This window comes from Plectropomus leopardus, chromosome 17 (genome assembly GCF_026936395.1).
Source record: "Plectropomus leopardus strain MGB_pleo_1.0 chromosome 17, ASM2693639v1, whole genome shotgun sequence".
NCBI classification, from domain to species: domain Eukaryota; kingdom Metazoa; phylum Chordata; class Actinopteri; order Perciformes; family Serranidae; genus Plectropomus; species Plectropomus leopardus.
In genome coordinates this window covers 7,646,914-7,667,822 of record NC_142192.1, presented here as the reverse complement: position 1 = coordinate 7,667,822, position 20,909 = coordinate 7,646,914, and the positions used below count along the sequence as shown (strand labels likewise).

General features: G+C 39.1%; 1 protein-coding gene and 1 long non-coding RNA gene across 5 annotated transcripts in view; both read left to right on the top strand.

Moving 5' to 3' along the window:
• ptprua (protein tyrosine phosphatase receptor type Ua) overlaps positions 1 to 9,051 on the top strand; it is a 280,443-nt gene extending 271,392 nt beyond the window's left edge. For 2 of the 3 annotated variants that reach the window (XM_088090202.1, XM_088090201.1), the window contains 3 exons: positions 3,678 to 3,835; positions 5,648 to 5,783; positions 8,003 to 9,051. In XM_088090202.1, the coding sequence (XP_087946328.1) occupies positions 3,678 to 3,835; positions 5,648 to 5,783; positions 8,003 to 8,065 (357 nt within the window). In that variant the 3' untranslated portion in view covers positions 8,066 to 9,051. Of the gene's footprint in view, positions 1 to 1,061; positions 1,119 to 3,677; positions 3,836 to 5,647; positions 5,784 to 8,002 lie in introns of all 3 variants that reach the window. The other variant, XM_088090203.1, reaches the window with a different exon arrangement.
• A 387-nt stretch (positions 9,052 to 9,438) lies between these two features.
• The window catches only part of LOC148186598 (uncharacterized), a 251,276-nt gene continuing 239,805 nt past the window's right edge, over positions 9,439 to 20,909 (top strand). For both annotated transcript variants that reach the window (XR_015779532.1, XR_015779533.1), the window contains exon 1: positions 9,439 to 9,663. This is a non-coding gene — a long non-coding RNA (uncharacterized LOC148186598). The remainder of the gene's footprint in view (positions 9,664 to 20,909) is intronic.

The following is a 20,909-nucleotide window of genomic DNA, read 5'->3' as shown; positions in this document are numbered from 1 at the left end:
TAGAGTTTTACAACACCAAAAGTACAACTTAATTTTACAGTGTCCAGTTATAAATTAGTGGTGTTTTACCTTGATTATGGGCTCTTGGTGGCAACAGTCCACAATGAAAGGCTAAAACATGTCAAATTTATTTTGTTTAACTTTTGAAACCTATTTATTTGCTTTACATTGCCTGCTATATTTTACCGAACTTAATTTAATAAAAAGATGTAATTGCCCTTGCTATTAAGTTGCCTTGATGTGTCAATTTGACAGATCTAATGGAAAAATTGCTCTCCAAATGTTTAATTTTCTTATCAAACGATATGTTTTCTGCTTAAGTGTTGGATAAGGACAAAAACACTTGCTCAAGTCCTGCCTCAGCAAAGAACTGCTCCAGCTCCGTATTGCTGTGGGAGGCATTTGCTGGCACTGAATCAATGCATTTATTTTTAAGAGGGTTAATGGAGCCTGATGCTAATATAATGATTCAGAATGGTGACCTCGGTCCCAGCTGGCATTTGTTGTTCCCAGCGGTTGCAATGATTTGCAGTGTAATAATCCTGCTTGCGAAAAAGCAACTGTATCAACAGTATGGTAATGTTATTAGCCACATATAGTAGCAGGACTTGTTTAATAAGCAAATGTGGTCCTGTTTGAGCAATTAGATGATATTGAAACAAACAGGAGTTCTATTATAAAACTCTATGTTTTTAAAGTTTACAGTTACTCAAGCAAGCTTCCTGTTTTTGACCATATCCAACATTTCAGTATGACTTCTGTGTTACTGAATGTTTGTGGGTTGTGTGCGTCTGAATTATTTAGATTAGCTCCCACTTCACATTGTTGCAGTACTTCCAACTCTCATCCTTGGACCTCTGTAGCCTTAGTAGATGCTTAGCAGTCACCTTTAGATGCTTCCATGTCATGAAGCCTCTAGTTCACAAACCGTCCTAGCTGTTGCGCCACCTTACCTGACCCTAAACCTCCCGTCCGTGCCCCCATCACCCTTCCACTCCTATCCAACCCCTAAAATATTTTTGACACCATGTGAGAAACTGTCCCCACATGGCTCTCTGCAGGACCTCGAGGAGACAGACACCACAGAGCAAGACACCGATAGCCTCTTACCACAGAAGGTACTCCATTGTCGAGTAGATACAGCAAAGGTGCTACAAGTAGCATTGCAACCAAGCAATAATGAACTGTAATAACCTGTAATTTATTTCAAGTGACACCATTGTTGAGATAACTAATAGCTTCTGCCTCACACCAACAGTATAGTTAGTGCTTGTGTTGCTCCAAATTAAAGACACAGGTCACCCCAAAATCAAATGCACATATTTTTCGCTTAACCTGTAGTGCTATTTATCAGTATTGATTATTTTGGTGTGAGTTCAAGAGTTTTGGAAATATCAGCTGTAGAGAAGTCTGCCTTCTCTATAAAATAATAAAACTAGATGGCACTCAGTTTGGCACGTGGCACACATGCATTTGATAAAATCTATAGCAATGTCTCTTGACCCAAGATAATCCTCAGACCTTGTTGTGAGCACTTTAACCCTTTAAATCTGGATCAATGTCACTTTTCTTGTGCTGCATTCAGACACCTTTCACAAGGATTTAAGCATTTGAAACCTGAGCAAATTGGTGGGATTCTTTTCAAAAACATGGGAAAAAAGGTAATGAGCAACTTTGCAAGAAATGTTCTACAGACTGCAGCAATGAGTAGATTTACATTTTTTTTAAAGCTAGGAAAACATTTCCATAGAACTTTATTTCTAATTATCATAATTATATATTTCAAATGATTTTTCAGAATGATAATAATTTTAAGCAGTTTACTTCAGGCAAATTAATTTTTTTAAAGATACTTTTTAGGGCTTTTTTGCCTTTAATTGACAGGACAGCACAAGTGTAAAAGGGGGTGAGAGAGGGGGGGTGACATGCAGAAAGGAGCCGAGGCCGGAAGCGAACCCGTGACCGCTGTGGTGAGGACACAGCCCCTATACACGGGTACCCACTTTATCAACTGAGCCACCAGACACCCCCATTTACTTTTCTGAGTTTGATTGTTGTTGGTTTTGTTTCCCATTCGTTTGTTGGGGAAGTTCTTTTCGTTAGTTTTGTTTTGTTTTACTAATTCCTAGTTAATTTTCTTGTACTTTTTACTTTTTATTATTATTTTTGTTTTCTTCTTAATTTGCTCATTGCCTTCTTCACGTTTTTTGAAAAAAGTCAAGCCAATTTCCTCAGTTTTCCTCAGGTGGACTTAAAATAGTTCATGAAGTAACTATTTTAAGTCCACCAACAACACCCGCCAACCATATCATTGCGCAAAAGGAGGCGTGTATCTACTGCTAGCTCACCTAGCACCACTGAACTAGTTAATGTTACAGCTCAGCTGAGGAGGACACCATTCATGCTTATATCTTGTTTTGTCACAAGCCTCTTGTCCATTATAGGTGCACGTCTCCACCTGCGCAGCAAGGTTGTTGTGTAGTAGAAAGAGAATAGTTTCTATAAAACTATGAAACTTCTCAAAACAAGGTCTGTGGATTATCTCAATTAATAGGCTCATGGTTTCTGTAAAGAGACATTGCCGTTAAGTTTTTCAAATGTATTTTTTTGGCACTTTGAGCACCACGAGCCAGGTACTTTTACGTTGCTATTTCATTTCCCACAATCCATCAAGCATCCTCTGGCTGACTTTGGCCTAACTGAAAGTTGTAAACAAGTTCACTCAGAATGTTAGTTCTGTGTGTATTGAAAGAACTAATTCCACGCCAATCCCAACACAGTAGGTGTAAGTTCTCTGACAATGCCATTAGTTTTGTGGGACATTTTGAAACACGAATTTGGGTAATTAAAAAAAATAAATCATTTGAAAAGAGAAGAAAGCTGGGGGTTTCTTGAGATGGGACGAACAAACAGCAGCCAGTATGACAGACTCTAATAGGCTCATATAAATGCCAATAGAGAAAACATAGTTTCTAACATATGACTTTAAAACAGCTCTTATCAATATTTTTGTATTGATTAACAATGGACCAAGTGACTACATGTAATGTGAACGAGGTTGGTGGTGGTGAAAGAACCCGACTCAAAGTCATTTACCCTCAGCGGGGCTTTATGGCATCCTTCAGCCTGCTGTTTTGATTTTAGGGCCCACAAGTTTACTGTTCTGGTGCACTCACTCTTTTTGTGTCATCAGCCTTGTTTCCAGACGCAGCAAGCAGCTGTTTTAAGCAAAAAAAAAGTTCACTTCAGTTCACTTTATTGTCCTGCTGGGGGAAATTCGGCTCTGATACAGCTATTGTACGTGATCTGCCCAACGTCTGAACAGCACACAGATTGAGTGAAAGTAGTGGAGCATTTAGCATAGATACAAAATCAGTTCTAAGTTAAAAAAATTAAAAAATAATAAAAAAAAGAATAATAATAATTCTCAAAATCACAATGAGAAACACATTAAAAAATGACATGAAGAAGAACAATAAAGCAAGCAGGGCAAAATGTAACGATATAATTTTAATTGTATAAAACTGTATTCTGTGTTTTAACCAGATGTTTGAATGCGCTTGTGATGTATGGAGTGTCTGCTGTGGGTTTAATGCAAATATAATGTCTTATATTGGAAAAATAAATAAAACTCTTCTCTCTTCTTGCTTACTCTCTACAAATTTTGCTCTCTAAAGCTTCAGGAAGGCCAGCTTGTGGTGCGTCACTTCCAGTTCCTGCGCTGGTCCCCATATCGCGATGTACCCGACTCCAAGAAAGCCTTCCTCAGCCTTTTGGCTCAGGTTCACAACTGGCAGATGGAGTGTGGGGAGGGACGCACCATTGTCCACTGCCTGTGAGTACGCTTACATATATCTACACCATACATGTGTCTGTGTATTTTATTGCATAGTCATGGCGGTATTACATTTTCAGGTTGCACATACGTACGCACGGAGGGATGTACCTACAGTATCTTGCATCCGTCCCATTCTTGTGAATGCTGAAAGAGAATTTTTTTCAAATTTGGCACAAATGTGGACTTAAGGATGAACTAGATTTTAATGGTCATAGGTCAAATGTCAAAGTCATTGTGACCTCATCTGTCTTGTTCTTTTGAAAGCAGTATCAAGAACACCTTAAGGGTTTTTTTGTTTTTTTTTGTTAATTGTGACTCAATGATGAACTGATTCGATTTTTGGTTGTAGGTAAAAGGTCAAACTTGCATGTGTCACATTCTCATGAGCACAATAGCTCAAGAATGTCTAATGAGAGTGTTTTTTTTTATTTGGCACAAACATTCAAGTGGACTCAAGGATGAACTTATTAGAATTTGGTGTTCAAAGGTCAAGACCTTGCATTCAACTCATTCTTATGAATGCAATATCTCAAGAATTTAAGGGAGTTTCTTCAAACATGACACAAACGTCCACATAGTCTTAACAATGAGTTGAGAAGAATATTGTGTTTAAAGGTCACAGTCAGTGTAACCTTGCATCTGTCTTATTCTCATGAACAATATATCTGACGAAGGCCTTGAGGAAGTTTCCTCAAATTTGGCACAAACATCCACTTGGACTCACAAATTAACTGATTAGAATTTGGTGGTTGGTCAGAGCACTATGACATCATAAAACATAATTATGGCCATAACTCAAAAATTCATGTGCTAAAATTTTACAAAAATGTCTAATTGGATAAAATGATGAAGTGGTGACATTTTATGTCCACAAGTATAAAATGTCAGCTTCACTGTAACATTACAATGTTCTCAATTATTCAGCATCATATTTCAGATACAGAGAGACATTTGGTCAGATATTGAATTGGTGACACTAATCTTGGGTCCCCACCTTGAAACTGAGCTGATTGCAAAGATCTTCCGTGTTGCCGAGGGGAAGATGTGTGACACATGCATGTTTTCACAAAAGTACATGTAAACTGCAAGCGCAACTTGACTGGTGCTCAGAGGAATACAACCCAGAGGTGGTAATTGTAGTTAAACTGAAAGTGCAGTATATGTCTATGTTATGCTGATGTGACATAACATTTAAAACGGTTCTGAATTCAGCATCTCATTACTGTGATCCTTATCTGATTGAAAATGCATTAGAAACAATGTTCAGACTCTCATTGAAGGCTGAACTACCTCAAGTAAACAGATCTAATCAGATTCCACACTGCATTCATATTATTCACCTCACTACTGTTATTTACCATGGTCACACTCAATGGTTCTCCTTTGTAACTCAGAATTCATGAGATTTTAATCTCTGAAAAGAAGACAAACTTCCTTAAGTGTTTGTGTCTTTACATTAACTGCTTGAGTGGAGCTTCCTGCCTACCATTAGATTTGTCCTCCATCTCCATGTTGGAGCCCTTTGATCTCTGGAGGTTGGGCTGTGTGTTAGACATCTCATTCCTGATTAAGTCCCTGCTCCTGTATTTTAATGAGAACTTTACTCAGATATTCATCTTGAAAGTCTGCCAGTTGGCCTTTTTCTGACAGCATGCTTGATCTGTGCTCAGTCAAACTGTGACATTTCACTCTGTAGCACCCCCTCTGAGAGGCTGTCTGAGCTGCTGTACCACATCTTTATTAGGTCACTCATGTTTCCCGTTCTATGTGTTTGTGACCGTGTGTCTTTGTTCGTTCTTTCTGGAGCAGGAACGGCGGCGGTCGGAGCGGTACTTTCTGTGCCAGCACCATGATCCTGGAGATGATTCGTCACCACAGCGTGGTGGACGTGTTCTTTGCTGCCAAAACGCTGCGCAACTCCAAGCCAAACATGGTGGAGACAATGGTGAGCAGGCAGGGATCTTCATCTCTCTATTCACGGTTACATATATCATGCTATGCTGCTGCCTCAGACAGAAAACACCAGGGAAGTTGAAAACTGCTCTGCAGGAAAACAAAAAAACTAAATGAGCCACTTTCTGGAAATAAATCAAAGGCTTTTCACTACTTGTTTCTCTTACTTAATATATTTCTGAGTACATCCATTTAGAAAAACAGCATAAATGGAAAATTCCACCATAAAGGTGTGTTTAGCCAAATGAGAATTACATTTTAGATTTTAGATTATTGCACACAAAGTCAGTGGGGAAACTAGCAAGTGGGTGCAAATCAATCATTTGAAAATTGAAAAAATGTGTCAAGTTGAATTCGTGCTCATACTGAATCTGTATTTTATAGGACTCCAATTTATAGGACAGTAGCAGCAGCATTAATATTTGTTTCAAGTAATGCTACAGTGCTAACAGCATTCATGTTTTCTTGCAGAATTTGAAAATAAAAGCATACATGCATATGTAGCATTGATTTACATTTAATTTACAGAAATTCCTGTTATTTTCCATTACAGTAATAAACCACTAGATTATAGACAATTTATCAAATTATAGACACTTGCTGTAATTTTACACCAATAAATGTATTTCTTTTAACTTGTTAAAATGTGTTGAAAATGTCACTGTTATTAATTGTAGAATCAGTATATTTGTACAGTAAAAGAGCTACATCCATAAAAAATAGCAACAAGAAAATGAAATGTGAGTGAGAGCAGCTACACAGTCCTAAGAGAAATACAAATGTTAAAAGGGCCTATTGTTTAGGTCAAGGGTGTCCAAACGTTTTTGAATGGGGGCCAGATTTGATAATGTCAAAAATACCAGGGAGCCAGCTGCTTCTTGCAGCCACCACACCTCTGTTTGATTAGGGCCAAAAAAACCCCAAAAAGCTTCACTGTCAATCTGAAACCTTTTAAAATCATTAAAAATCCTCTAGTGGTACATTTTATATTTGTGGGGGTCATGTTGCTGTTTGTGTTTTTTGTAATTATCTCCACAACACCTGATCAAACACAGACAACTACTTTCTATTTGCTAGCAGTGAATGTATTGATAATCTTAACATTAACAGCAAACTTCAGGTTTTGGTGTCAGCTGCTCACATTTAAAAAGCTAAATCCATTATTTTGCACTGACATTCAGCAGTCACACAGGGATGAATCCATTATAGGGAAGACAGCATTACCAATCTCTCCACCCACAGTAACCTGAACAGACCAGGATCCAAGGCAGCTTCACTCGAGGCATGATGGCTTTTGAGAGAGGACATCGCACACATAAATAAACAGCAAATAAGTCATCCCTATCATTCCTTTCTTAAAGAACAAGGCTAGAGATTGCCCATGTTTTTCTCATGGTCAGCTAATCCAATGAAAAGACATAAACCTACGCCGTGTTCGCCATAAATACTTTCTAATTTCCCTAGCCTGTCTGTGGCACTCTGCCCAAAGCCCATTGAATATATAAATAAAAAAGGTTCTGTGTGCAACACTGAGAGCAATAATATAGCTATAAACCACTATTTGCTATATTAGTATATAGTGGAGTAATGGCTTATATTGCTGATATTGGGATGGCATTGTTGCAGAACATAGCCCCCCCCCTCTGGTTCTCTCGTGGCTAACACTGTCAGTTATGTCAGCACTGTTGTCGTCGTACAGCTCTGTTTATGGAGTTAGCACCGTTAGCTGCTAGCTGCTGGCTCAGTCACCTTCATGTTGAGAACAGGTCAAGAAAACTTGAACCACGCCCCCGGGAAATATTCACAGGCCTCCATGCTGCTTTTTAGTATTTATCGCTAACCTGTTTTCCAGCCTGTCCGTGACACAGAACCTGACACACCGTTAAAAAAACAAACAAACAAATAAACAAAAAAAAACAAATAAACACTTGCACACACAGACAGAAAGGCATACTCATCTGCTGCACAGTTGTGTACACTGCTACTGGCAATGGGAATTTTTAGTCTGTTTTTTAGCAGGTTTGCCTGTGTTTGAACATCCTGCGTACACACTAACTTTGCTGGAAAAGGGGTATAACTAGTAGAGCACCCACCTTATCCACCACCACTCCACCTAGACATAGAAATCTCAGAGGGAAAATTTGTCGTTCACGCAAGTTATTTACAGTTGACATGGAAACTAATCCTGGTCAATACTTGTGCTTGTTCTAGGAGCAGTACCGGTTCTGCTATGACCTGGCCCAGGAGTACCTGGACTGCTTGGAAGTCAGATAGCACCAATCCCTTACTTCTCATCCCTCTTTGAGGAGAAGGTCTGGGACCTGGATCCCGCATCCTGGATCTGTGCTCCTGCCTCCTTAGTCCGTGTATACAGCTCTGGTTGTCTTCTTCGCCATGCCTGGATGAAACATGTTCTGCCATAAAGACTGATTGAGAACACTCACTGGACAACTTGTAACATATTACTGACACCCTTTTTGCTTTTCCTCGGCACTCTGATCCAACCTGTACTCTTTTGAGCCTCTTTACATCTGCCAAACCAGAGGACACTTAGCAGGAGTTCATTTTATATGTGACCACTGTCAAGGCAAGCCGGACTTCCTGTCATACACCTCGACGATGGGACTCAAAGAGCTCAGCTGTATCCTGCCTTACTATGAACAAACACTGAAAGGGAACTACAGTTGATGCCAACCAATGGGTGATATTTTGTGTTTGTTTGTAACACTGTAAATGGTGCAATCTGCTGTTGGTGAACATCCCATGTTGTACTGTACTATATTTGAACTTTATCGTGGGTGAGGCTGATTGTCGGAGGTAAGCTGAGGTTAAGAAGGAAGGACATCGGTCACATCCGATGGACATATCTGTACAGTAAAGTTGTCTTGGACCTAATTTCTCTTTATTTATTTTCCGTGTATATAGATGTTTTTTTCCTCCCTCCCCCAGGTGTTTCTAGATGTTCTTAACGTCTTCTCAATGTGCCAATCCATTCTCTCTGTGTCTGTAAATGGGGACCACTTCAGCATCTGCATGCCCAGTCTTAAGTGTTTCATCGCAGTGTGTGGCCCAAGTCTGCTTCAGGATGGATTCTGCACCGCGAATCCCTCCGCTAGTCCCAAGAGAGCTCCGTAAGAATAACCGCGTGTTGCTGTGAGAATACGGCGAAAATCTGTCGCTTTCTAAATTTGTATTTATTCAATGTGTTTTATTTTCTAAATAGTGTATAAAACAGGAAAGTAAATAAAATATGTTGTTGCTTAACAGCCATGCTTTTGGAGACATTCTTTTCACGCCTCACAGACAGGATTTGGGTCAGAGGGGTGCCCTACCCCACCAGAGTCAGGAGGTAATAGTTGGCTTATTTGCATCAATAATTTGTTTTTAACAGTCACAATAAGAGAGTTTAAGTAACCAGAAAGAGAGTCACAGTAAGGTCAAAGCCAAAGTTAAACAGGAAGCTGTACCAATGTGACTTGAAAATAAAACAAAATATTTAAACATTATTTTCAAATAAGTTAAAAAAAAACAAACCCGCACTGTCATTACTATTAAGCTACAACTATATATATATATATATATATAGATATATATATATATTTTTTTTTTCAAAACATGATTAGGTGATTTCTGCGCGTTGTGAACAAACCTGGCAACCTGCAGTGACGCAGCAGAGCAGTGGAGTTTACGGCAAGAGACAGCTGTGATGGAGAACTTCAGTCTGAAAAACGTACTATTCGGATTTTAGAATAATGTTTTCGAAGACGGCAGTGAGAAGAGGACAGCGGTATGCAGACCTGCAACCTTAAAATAAGTGCCACCACCACCACAACGCCCGACTTCGTCCGTTACGACAAAACCCACAAAAATAGGTACGTAATTTAGCTTGATTTATTAGCTTGTTAGCAAGTCAAACGTTAGCTCACGGGCGTAGGGGCGTTGCGAATATGTCCCTGAAGTTGTCCCTACAACTAATGTGATATTATTTGTACATTCGTTAACCTTCTTACTGGCTGAGAAATACTTTGTGTGTGTTTGCGTTGTTTCTGAATACGTTTCTTGGAGTTATATGTGTGCGAACGTTTTCTGCCAGGCCAGTGTTGCCTCGAGGTATCTTGTCATGTGAAAACTTTGGACATTAGTGTGGCGTCTGTCTTCTGACCTGTAGCTCTGCGTATCTGTCTCTGCGTCCCCCTCGCTTCTAGACATCTTTGCTCTGTTTGGGAATGCCCAGTAAAAGGAGGTGCAGTTTATTGAAGGTGGAAAGGTTAACAACAGTATTTGTTTTCACTTTAAAGTCCATTAGAGCTGTAGGGCTGTATTATTATTCCAGCGCCACACTTTCCACTGTTTGTTCATTTAGGAGGCATGTTATGGATTGCAACAAAATATCAAATATTAGGGAGATTTATAAAGTGTAAACTGATGACAGCAAATTTTTTATATGTTGAAAATAGCTTGAAAAAAGCTTTGTATCATAACAGTGTGAGTAGTATGTGAAGGCTAAATGATTTGTGGTAGCCTAAACCTTACCAGAGTCCAAATTTCCCAACGCATATCTGCCAGATGATGCAAAATAAATAGGTATTTACCTGAATCCAGGCCATGGAACCTGCTCACTCCACTAAGGTGACTGATTTGTCTTGCATGGTGACATGAAACACTGGTTGCTCAATTAAAATGAAAAAAGGATAACTGAAAAACAGATAAGACAGTAAAACTAAGCAGTGCTGATCAAATACAAACCAATATTCTGTTACTGTGATGCCTATTTCTCACCTACAATGTTTTCAGAAACATATTTTTGTGCACTGTTTGCTGCAGTATGAGAATTTGTGAACAGGAAACTGTTGTCCTACTGTTTCTTGTGTTGTAAAAAACGAAGACTGAAAAAATAGATGCTGCCTGAAATGCTTTTAGAAACATATTTTAATGCACTGTTTAGCAGTAATGCCATATTGTTTGTTACCAGCTGGCTGTCATACAGTGTCAAAATGGACAAGCTTGCATTACGTCACCCACAAGTACAAGTGTTTAATGACCTGGTGGTTTGGTGGTTGTAGGTTTCCTACCTCCTAAGCCTTTTTTTCTGTTTCCTTTGGTCATGTGGGCAAGGCAGGGCAGTTGTATTTGTATAGCACATTTCATATAACAGGGCAATTCAAAGTGCTTTAGAGAGCAATAATATATTACCATATTAAAGGATAGAATCTTACAATAAAATAGTAAAGAAAAAAGATATAAAAGGCAAAATCAATACTAACTGAAAAACACAACACAAAAAAAAACAATTAAAAACAGCAAATGTGCATAAAACAGTAGCAAAGATAAAAAAGATAATTTAAAATGATTTAGAATCAAGTTTAAAAATAAATTTTCAGCCAGTACCAGGTGGGGTAGACAATGTAAAACACAAAAGTTTTTAGCTTTGAGTTAAAGGTGGTCAGAGTAGGGGTTAATCTAACATCATCTGGGAGTTTATTCTAGGTTTGTGCTGCATGATAACAAAATGCTGCCTCATCATGTTTTGTTCTAACTCTTAGGATGGTCAGTTGGCCAGCCCCAGATGTCCTAGAGGTCCTAGAAGGCTCATATGTCACAATACAATATTATCATAATAAGTCACAATACAATATTATTGTGATTTTGCATGTGTTGCAGTATGCTGAGTATTGTGATAACATTTATATTGCAATCAACTGCAATTTATGACATTTTTCAGCTGCTTATCATATCCCCTAGGGAAAACTTTGTGAACATCTGTGTTATCTAAGATAAATTATTCAATCTGATCATCTCACTTAAATCAATTTTATTGCAGAAAATTGTAACTAATAGACTGAAAAAGCAATTGATTTTATTTTCAAGGAGGGCACCAAAAGGTTCACTTGTATTTGTAACAGCAATTTCTATAATGAAAAAAAACAAAACTTGGATAGATACTTAGCTACTCCATTTGTTGATATGATAAAGCCATGCAAAAATACAGTGATACTATGCTGTATCTATTTACCCCCCAAACCCCCCACCCACCGCCCCTATTTTATACTGCATAGACAGCCCAATTTTATGAAAAGACCATCTTTCCAGCAGTGAAATACCTCTGTAAATGATCAGAATTTTATATAACTTGCCTTGTGACTTGCTTGACCTATAGCAAGGACTCGACTTGACTTGAGACTTGAATTTTAAAACTTGAGACCTGCTTGAGACTCGCACGTGTGATTTAGTCCCACCTCTGCCACTAGGAGAGTCAAAGTGACTACAAACAGATGCAAAACAGACCATGAAGGAGGGGTGGGGGGCTTTCATCATCTCCTGACTGCAGGCATTTGGAGTCACAAATAGAAACTATTTATGATGTATAATGTAACTATTAACAGAACCCAAGCACTGAATCTTAAGACACTTTTGATGCGCTCCAAATCGCATACTATTTTTATTTATTTTTTCACTTTCATTTGGTACCGCAGTTGCCCTTACATAGTATGTACTGTTACATGTAGTATGCACACAAAAGGGACACACTACCTCTTCAAAAAACTGTGCCGTGAACTTTGACCCTCTTGTGCAAATACCTTTTACCTTGAAGATAAACAAAATGCCATTCGCCGAGCTCGCCAGAGACAGTGGGCGGTCTGGAGAGCTCTACCTTTGTTACTTTGCAATGTATGTATTTTAGATTTTTTCATCCTGGTATTTTTGGCAAAATGCATTTGACATACTATAGTGCGATAATATTAGTATCGAAATGCAAAGTTTAACTCTTTGACAAATGTTTCTGTTTCACCCCCCCCCCCCCAACTTTAGCTGGATGCTTGGCCCATTATCCACTCTACAAAGTTATTTTCAAACACTTATGAGTTTGTAATGGAAGAGTTGTTGATGCCCTCCCGAAAACCCCTACACCATTACCACCACCCCATCCCAGCCACTTACAACCAGCCGATACCGCTGCTTAAAAATCCCACAGTTCATTCGCTTGACCTGTATTTTAATTTACGCTTATCATTTAATTAGCAACTTTAATGGACTTTTTTTTATCATTACCACCAAACAGAGCCTCTAGGATTCAGCCACCTCTTTAATTGGAGAGTCTTGATGATCCATTGATCGAGGGCTCGACGCACTTAATCTGCATGTGGCGCTTTACAAGCGATGTCACATCTAGTTACTGTGTTTTATGAGTGGGCTGATAAGCTCTGGTGATTCACGGCTTGACCCTTCTCTGCACTCTGCGCTGTTTCTTATCAATATATATATACTGTACTCCCTCTGCTGCCTGGGCACTTTCTAAATGAGAGACGGGACAGAGACAGATGATTTTCGAACATGTGAGAGTGCGTATGCAGCAGGACAACTTAACACCAGAAATAGTCAGAAGTTGTAATCAAGCGATAAAGTCAAAGGCCACACTAAGGTGCATTGTTTGGCTGTCAGTGTTCTCTCCGCAGGTTCAATTACAATCTCTCATTGTGTTTACAAGGCAACAGATCCCCTTTTACTGTGTTTAAAAGATGATGAAAAGCTGCATAATGCGGCTCGGATTAAAAAAAAAAAAATACAATTGCCATTGTTTGCTGTGCACAAAAGGACAAGGAGGACACTCTCCTCAAAGCATCTGTTTGTGTCAGATTACACAAACCTGGAATTTTTCTTCACATGTTGCTGGAAAGAAAACACAGGTCCTCAGATTTGTCTCTGTCGCTTTCTTTTAGAGGCTGATCTGAATGCTTAAGAGTACGCTGCGAGTCTCATTGTCACAGCGGCAGCGTGTGTAATTACTGTAGAAGCCATTGTTTCACACTGAAAGGCTGCATTCAAGCTCTGGAGCTGAGACTTTCGAGATGACTGAATGCATTGAAAAACAGGGAGGATGCTTATCTTGATGATTCCATTACTCACATGACAGTTTCTGCACACACTTGCAAGGAAGTCATATTCATTCCAATCAGAAATGTACAGATGGTTGATTTATAAAGTAGAGTTGAGTCAGTTTGCGGTTTTACCGGTCCGACCTGGCGTACAAGCTTTAACCGGTTTGATTTATGCAAACTGGCTGAACTGGCATTTGTAATTAAGTCATGTCACTTTCTGACTATTTAAAAAGCAGCCTAAGTCAGTAGTTCCTGACAGGTCCAGCCACAGGGTCCACATTTCTCTTTAGTCATTAGTTCAGTATTCACACATAAGAAAAATGACCACACATTCAGTTTATTTCACAAAATACAAACAACACTTGGCCTTAGAAAACAATGAAACAAAACATGTTACAAGAATAAAGTGCAGTTACTTAAACAGAGTATTTAAAGAGTACTGCATCCAAAACAGTGAATATTATTGCCAATTTATATTAGTGACAAATTGACATTGCAAATATTAGTAACAAAAATGCTACAAAGGCACAGTGTGGTAATAAGTGAAATAATACCAAGAAGAGGGCATTAAAATAATTGCTGTTTTGGAAAAAACTTCCACTTTACAGCAGGAGATGGCACTTCAAAATAAAAGCTCTGGAAATGTACTGTGCATCAAAATGACGTATTTCACAAACATGACATGTTCATGAGTCAATGATGGTCCATTCAGAATGGATTTTTTGCCGTAGTCACAGCACTCAAATTCAACTCAAACTGCATGAATAATTAGCAATATGACAGTGTGATTATTAAAATATTCTGTTTGTAAACACACAAACAGAGCCAAATGCATTATAAAACATGTGTTTTCTGCTTTACAAAGTAACGTTACAAACGTAGCAAGATAGCAAGTAGGTTACTCACCTATCTTTTAAGTGTTTTACGTCTCCGGTCTGACCTCGAGTGCACAGCTGATAACTATGTGTTTGTTTATATGAAGTAATATATTTGCATATTAAATTGAATCAGTGTGGACACAGAGGTCCAATGGTATGTCCAATGCTTTGTGATAGACACTGATGTTCATTTGGGACACTGAGTCATCATGTTAGACTCATTAGCAGCTGCTGAGTCAATTAAAACATCTGGTAAAATTCGGTAAACCAGTCCAGTATAGTGTTTGGCTAACTATCTGGCTAACTGGTTTGAACATTTTTCACATACCCAGTTCCAATTTAAAGGTGATAATAAAGCTCTGGGAAGTGTTGGCAGTATTTCAGTCACAGACTACCTGAGGCCACCTCTCACACTACACATAAATAGTTTATTATTTGCTTCTTTTGTTTCATTTTTCATTGTCACACCCTCCTACTAAGAGCAATCACAGCAGACTTATGCATGCCTTTTGATTGTTCACATTCTCACTCATAAGTTATTAATAACCACATAAAAGAGCAGACACACTGAGCTGTTTGAGCTCAAGCCGATGATAAACAACTCTGGGCTTGTTTCCACAAAAGATCAGCTGGTGGCGGGTTATGGTTTGCCTTTAGTTCAGCCGGCTCTGCAGGACTTTTCCTTATCCCTGTTGTGTAAATCTATCTAAAAAGTGTAATCAATCAGTAGGTTGTCATGTTCAGAACGTTGGGACCAAATGGGCCGATGGGATGTACAAGCATGTGGGAGCAGGCCCCGGCACCCTGGTATCACAATTCTGCAGAAGTAAAGCTGTGCAAACACAAATACAAAGATGCATCTCTTCCCCCTGCTGGTTTGTGTTAAGGCTCCAGCCATACAGCGGGTAGCCACATGAATCAATTAATCTCCGTCATTCTGACACAAATTCACCACGGGAGGTGAACCGCAACGCGGCTGGTGAATAGAGATGTATCTGTGCGTCTCCCCTGAGTGATGGCAGATTCAATTTGAGCTCGCTCGAGATCCGTGCGGATTCATCTTATCTCTGACATGACTTTACATTGCATTAAATTAGATTGCTCTTAACGGGTCTGCGGACCGGAAGCCTCTCTCTCATCTCTTTACATGGTCAAATCGAATAATGTCGCACAAGGTCTGCAAAAACCTATTTCAGGATGGTAGGGCTGCTGACGTTAAAAGCTGGTGTTTTTTAAGAAAATGTCTCATTAAGTATGGCAACCATCATTGATTATGTCAGGCCTGGCTGATAGAACGTCCATGAAGGCGGCAGTTAATGGCAAATATGTCGTTTGGTAAGAAGGCAGTGAATCAAAAAGGGGTGGGGAGGGGGCTGGCAGTGCTGAAAATGTGGAGCAGGAAAAAAAAAACTGATGAAACTGTTCTCCCACCTATGGCATAATCTATTGAGGTGGGAGGGAAGACGCAAGGCGATGGCTTAGGGCCAGTCAATAATGACCCTGCTTCATCCCAGTGACTTGCAGTTCGCAGGGCCTGCATCTCCATCTTCCATCTCTCTTTGTGATAACACAATAACTATAAGCCCGGAGGCAGGCCGAAGGGGTTCAAGGTGGTGTGACCTGCACAGACATGCCTGACATGAGTAATGCTGCGCACCCTCGTCAACTTACACTGCTCACTTTTAATAAGATAAATCCGCAGCTGTCAGAGCTCTATACCCAACTCATGCTGATGGATTTAACACTAAGAACTTCTGCTCATTTAGAAATATAATGAATATGGGTTTAGAGACATGTCATTTTTGGAGAGGGGGCATTCTGGTCTGGCTGTTGTTAGTGGATGGATTACTGTAAGGCCTACTGGGCACAGGCAAGGGGCCCAAAGTGTCAGGGGCCTCCCTGGCCTTCACCTGTAAAATGTCACTTGAAGAGACTTTATAAAAAGAGACACAAAACAACTACAAAGAGACACACAAAGACATGCAAACACACACAAAATGACTCAAAACAACTACAAAAAGTGGCTTAACAGCTACAAGGAGACACAAAATGACTACAAAGAAACACTACATGACTACAAAGAGATTCATAACAGGAATCTCTCATGGAAACCCCCTGTAAAGAAACACAAATAGACGAGATGCAAAACAGCTGCAAAGAGACACAAAGAGACTCAAAACAACTATAAAAAAAACAAAACAGCCACTAAGAGACATGGAATGACTACAAAGAGACCTAAAGTAACTAAAAAAGAGACAACAACTACAAAAAGGACCAAAACAACCACGAAGAGACATGTCATATTAAATTATTCATTTAAAGCCTTTGCACACACAGTCCATATTCTTTGTAGTAAAGCTATTGCAAGTTTAAAGATAAATGCAACCGCCTGTTTTGTCAATTACGTTTCTACACTGACTCAGAGACTTTTGTCAGTCATTAAAGTATTTCTGTGTACGGAAGTTTCCCTTAAAGCCTGCATCTTGTCAGTTGATAGTTTGCTCTAGTATGCATATCCTCAGAACAATTTTTTCGATTAATTAAGTACAAACTAGTTGACACACAGTAAGCCTGGGTCTGCCAGTGCCCCTGGAGTTCTTGTGCCCCAAGGCTGTTGCCTGCTTTGCCCACTTGATAATCCAAACTAGCCCCCCCCTTGCATGAAATTACCAGCTGGCCTGCTGCATCTTTGATAAGTCAAAAATATCCATTGTCAGAAAAAAATTACTTGATATAGAAAATATCTGCACTATTTTTGCAGCATATGCGTCCATAAAAATGCCCTCAGTTGATCTGTAATTTGTCCATTAAACCATATCAAAAAGACTCAAAGTAGATAAGGTGTTTGGGGTGAATGGTAGCCAAAGTTCCCTTAAATTACCCATTAATTTTGAAAAACACACCTAATTTTAAAAGCCCTCCAATCAGCAAAGTAAGTAGATTCCAAGAGCTACATGACTTCATCTCAAATTTCTGCATTAATCAAAAAACAAATTGATTAATAATCAATTTGATGTGTTTTTAAAGCCCCTACAGCAATAGTACATCCTTGAGTTGTTTTCACTTAATGTTGTCTGATTAGACTCTTCTCAGGACTGTGTGGGTGTGTGCGCTTTGCTTCACTGACATCTTCCACAACCTCTATATCAATTTTATTGGGCCTTTAAAGTAAGGTCTATGTACAATGTTGTCTCTTATTAGTTCATGACGTTGGTGACCTCATATAATCGGTCTCTTTCACAGTAAAGAAAGCAGAGCTGTAAATAATAAAATGGTTAAAGGACTGCATTATATAACACTTCTCAGGCCTTACCGAACACTCAAAGCGCTTTGTAACACAAGCACCACTCACCCATTCACACACATTCATGCGATGTTAGCCAGGCTACCATGCAGAGTGCCACCTTCTTTTCACATAGAGATTCACACACATTTTTGAGGTTCAATTTTTTCTCTAGGATTCTTCGATGTGGGCTGCAGGGGCCAGGGATCAAACCACCGGCAAAACTTAATTCCATTTAGCTGTTTATTGTTCATGCTGGCTCACTGTCACAATGTCATGACTTAATAAGATACTTGAACAGAACAGATCCATTGTTAATGTATGTCAAATTCATCTTCAAGGGACAAGAACACATACAATGAAATTGACTCCCATTTTTTTCAAAGAAAGGGAGAAAATAGACAGGACTATTGAGAACCATATGTGTAGATATCAGGGGGGAAAGTCTGCTGACCATGCCGCGATATTTGATGAATAGGTATGTTAATTTGTTGTGACACTCTAAATTTTCTAATGGAGGACCCCGAACCACAAGTTTCACATCTAAAAAAACCTAAGCCCTTGTTGTGAACACTTACTGTCTTCACACTACGTCAAAACTAGGGCTGCAGCTATCGAATATTTTAGTAATCGAGTATTCTACTGAAAATTCCATCGATTAATCGAGTAATCGGATAAAACATATTTTTGTTTAGTTAAAGAGCAATTATAAATATACATGAGACAATAAGACATTTCACCTAATAATGAACCATTGGTTTCCTTTTTTAACTACCCAGTTAGCTTTATTATGTTTTTATTTTTCACCCTCATCACTCTACAGCGCTGTGTTTTTACAGATTAAATAAAGCCTGTATGAAAGGCACGTCAGCCACGCATCCACAGTAGTCATAATTAATAGAAACCTAGCCAACCGCAGGGCTAACGTTATGTTAGCAAGGTACAGTAACGTTAATCTCATTAATTAGCGCTACGTTAACTTAATTTTGCCTTGTCTCGGGTGACGGTCCCCCGCTCTCGGAGTAAACGGGGCCTTCGGTGGAGATGCTGCAGCATTGAAGACGTACTGTTGTGGTATGCAAGCGCTGTCTTACAGTGAATGCACGCAGCAGTGTTCGCCTTGGTGTCCAGCTTGAAATGCTCCCACACTTTTGACATTTTCTGCCTTTTCTTTGTGCCTTTCTCTTCGCTTTCGTCGCCTTCTTCGTCGTTACCTCTACATCCATGGTTAAAACCAAACATATCCGCCGCCTCTTTCGTTTTCCTTTACGCGCGTGACGTCAGCGCCGCATTAAAAGTAGTCCGGGCGAAATACCATGCTTTGAGCTGGCAAAATTAAACGATTCCTCGAGGCAGAGAAAATTCCTCGATCATTTTTTGTAATCGAGTTACTTGAATTATTTGAGGAATCGTTTCAGCCCTAGTCAAAACTAGTGTGTCCACAGAGAAGGATTCACTCATTAATATGCACTAAAATGATTTTTTTTTTCATGAATAAAAAGAGTTGTTTGTTTTTTTTCTTCATCAGAAGCAGTACTTAATAAAATATTCTGTAAATATTGTGATTTTGCAAGATGTAAACGTATAGGATTTATATTGACAGTGATAGTGTATGATAATATGTACAATTTTCTTTTTTTAAAAATGTGAATTTTAAACTGGGAGCAAGTGGATGTTAAACTCAGCTGTTCTAGTTGTTTTGGAGCACATTGTTTGGTAGCTCCTGCCAGAGGGGAGAAGCTGGAACAGGTTGTGTCCAGAGTGTGAAAGGTCTGCAGTGATGTTTTCAAACTGTGGAGGTGTAAAAGTCCTGGATTGGAGGGTAGGTTGGCATCGAGGCACAGCCATACCTTTTACCTTTTCCTGCTTTTAACAGTCAATATATCTGCCGTGAAAAACTAACCAACTTTGCCCCGCATTTTATTGTGTACAAGTGTTACTTGTTAGGTGTGTTCAGATGTGCAGGGCCTCTAAAGTGTAAAAGGGATTAACCAAATGCTAAACATTTAAAGCGTAATAAAGAATGATGCTGTATTATTGCACAAAATGTGTATGATAAGGCATGTTGTCTTTTGTCTTTAACCATGAAATATGAATCTTTAACAATGGCCTTAAATAACCCTAAATATAATTACAAACCCTTTCCTAATAAAATCACCCTGTAGGGTTTTCTTGCTTTTTAAAGCCAATGACTCAAATCATCGATTGAGAAGCCCTTGAGTCAACTCGCATTTTGTCATTCAAGTCACGCCACTTTTTTCAGCTGCAGTGTCCTACACTGAGGAACACAGCACAGCAGGCTGTAAACTTTTACAAAATGGATTTAGTCTCAAAATGACCTAACTACTAAACTAACTGTGATGGAAACAGAGAGAGGTGATGGAGGGCAGAGTAACGCAGTGCAGCGCATCTCGTTTCTGTTTACTGCTCCGAGGCAGTTAAACTACTTCCTAACCAGACACTGCTATGACACTGGTAACGCTGTCCAGTGTGACTGAGTGCTTAAATGACGGCACAGTTAGAAGCAGGAAAGACGCTCTGGGGTGTGTTCGGATTTTATAACTGAACTATGACCAGGAAGCAATGTTTTTTTTTTTTTTATTTCTCTATGTGGAAACAGCCCTATAAAGTGAGTGTTACTCATGGAGGCTGTGGTAGGAGTGAAGTGTGAGGCAGGTGGTGGGCTGAACGGTAGCGTAAGTGGGTGGCTAATATAAGTGACTAATGTATTTCTCATCATTGTAGGTTTGGTGTATTGAGGGACAAATGATCAGGTAAGATAGATGTTTTATTTGCTCATAGGAGAGATACTATTAATATTTTAAATAATACAATGTAATGAAATTATTTGATAATGTTGAGTTTTTATAAGGAAATATATCCTGATTCTGGTACAGGATAGATGCAAACAATCAGGTAGTATATTTACATTCAGTATTTCAACAAAAAGCAGTGTGTGAGGACCTTACAGAACATGTTGATTGTAAGTACACAGAGCTGAAAAGGTAAAAACTAGGGATGGTACACTACTGAAAACTCATAATATGGTATTTCCATAATAAAATGTCCATGATGTGATA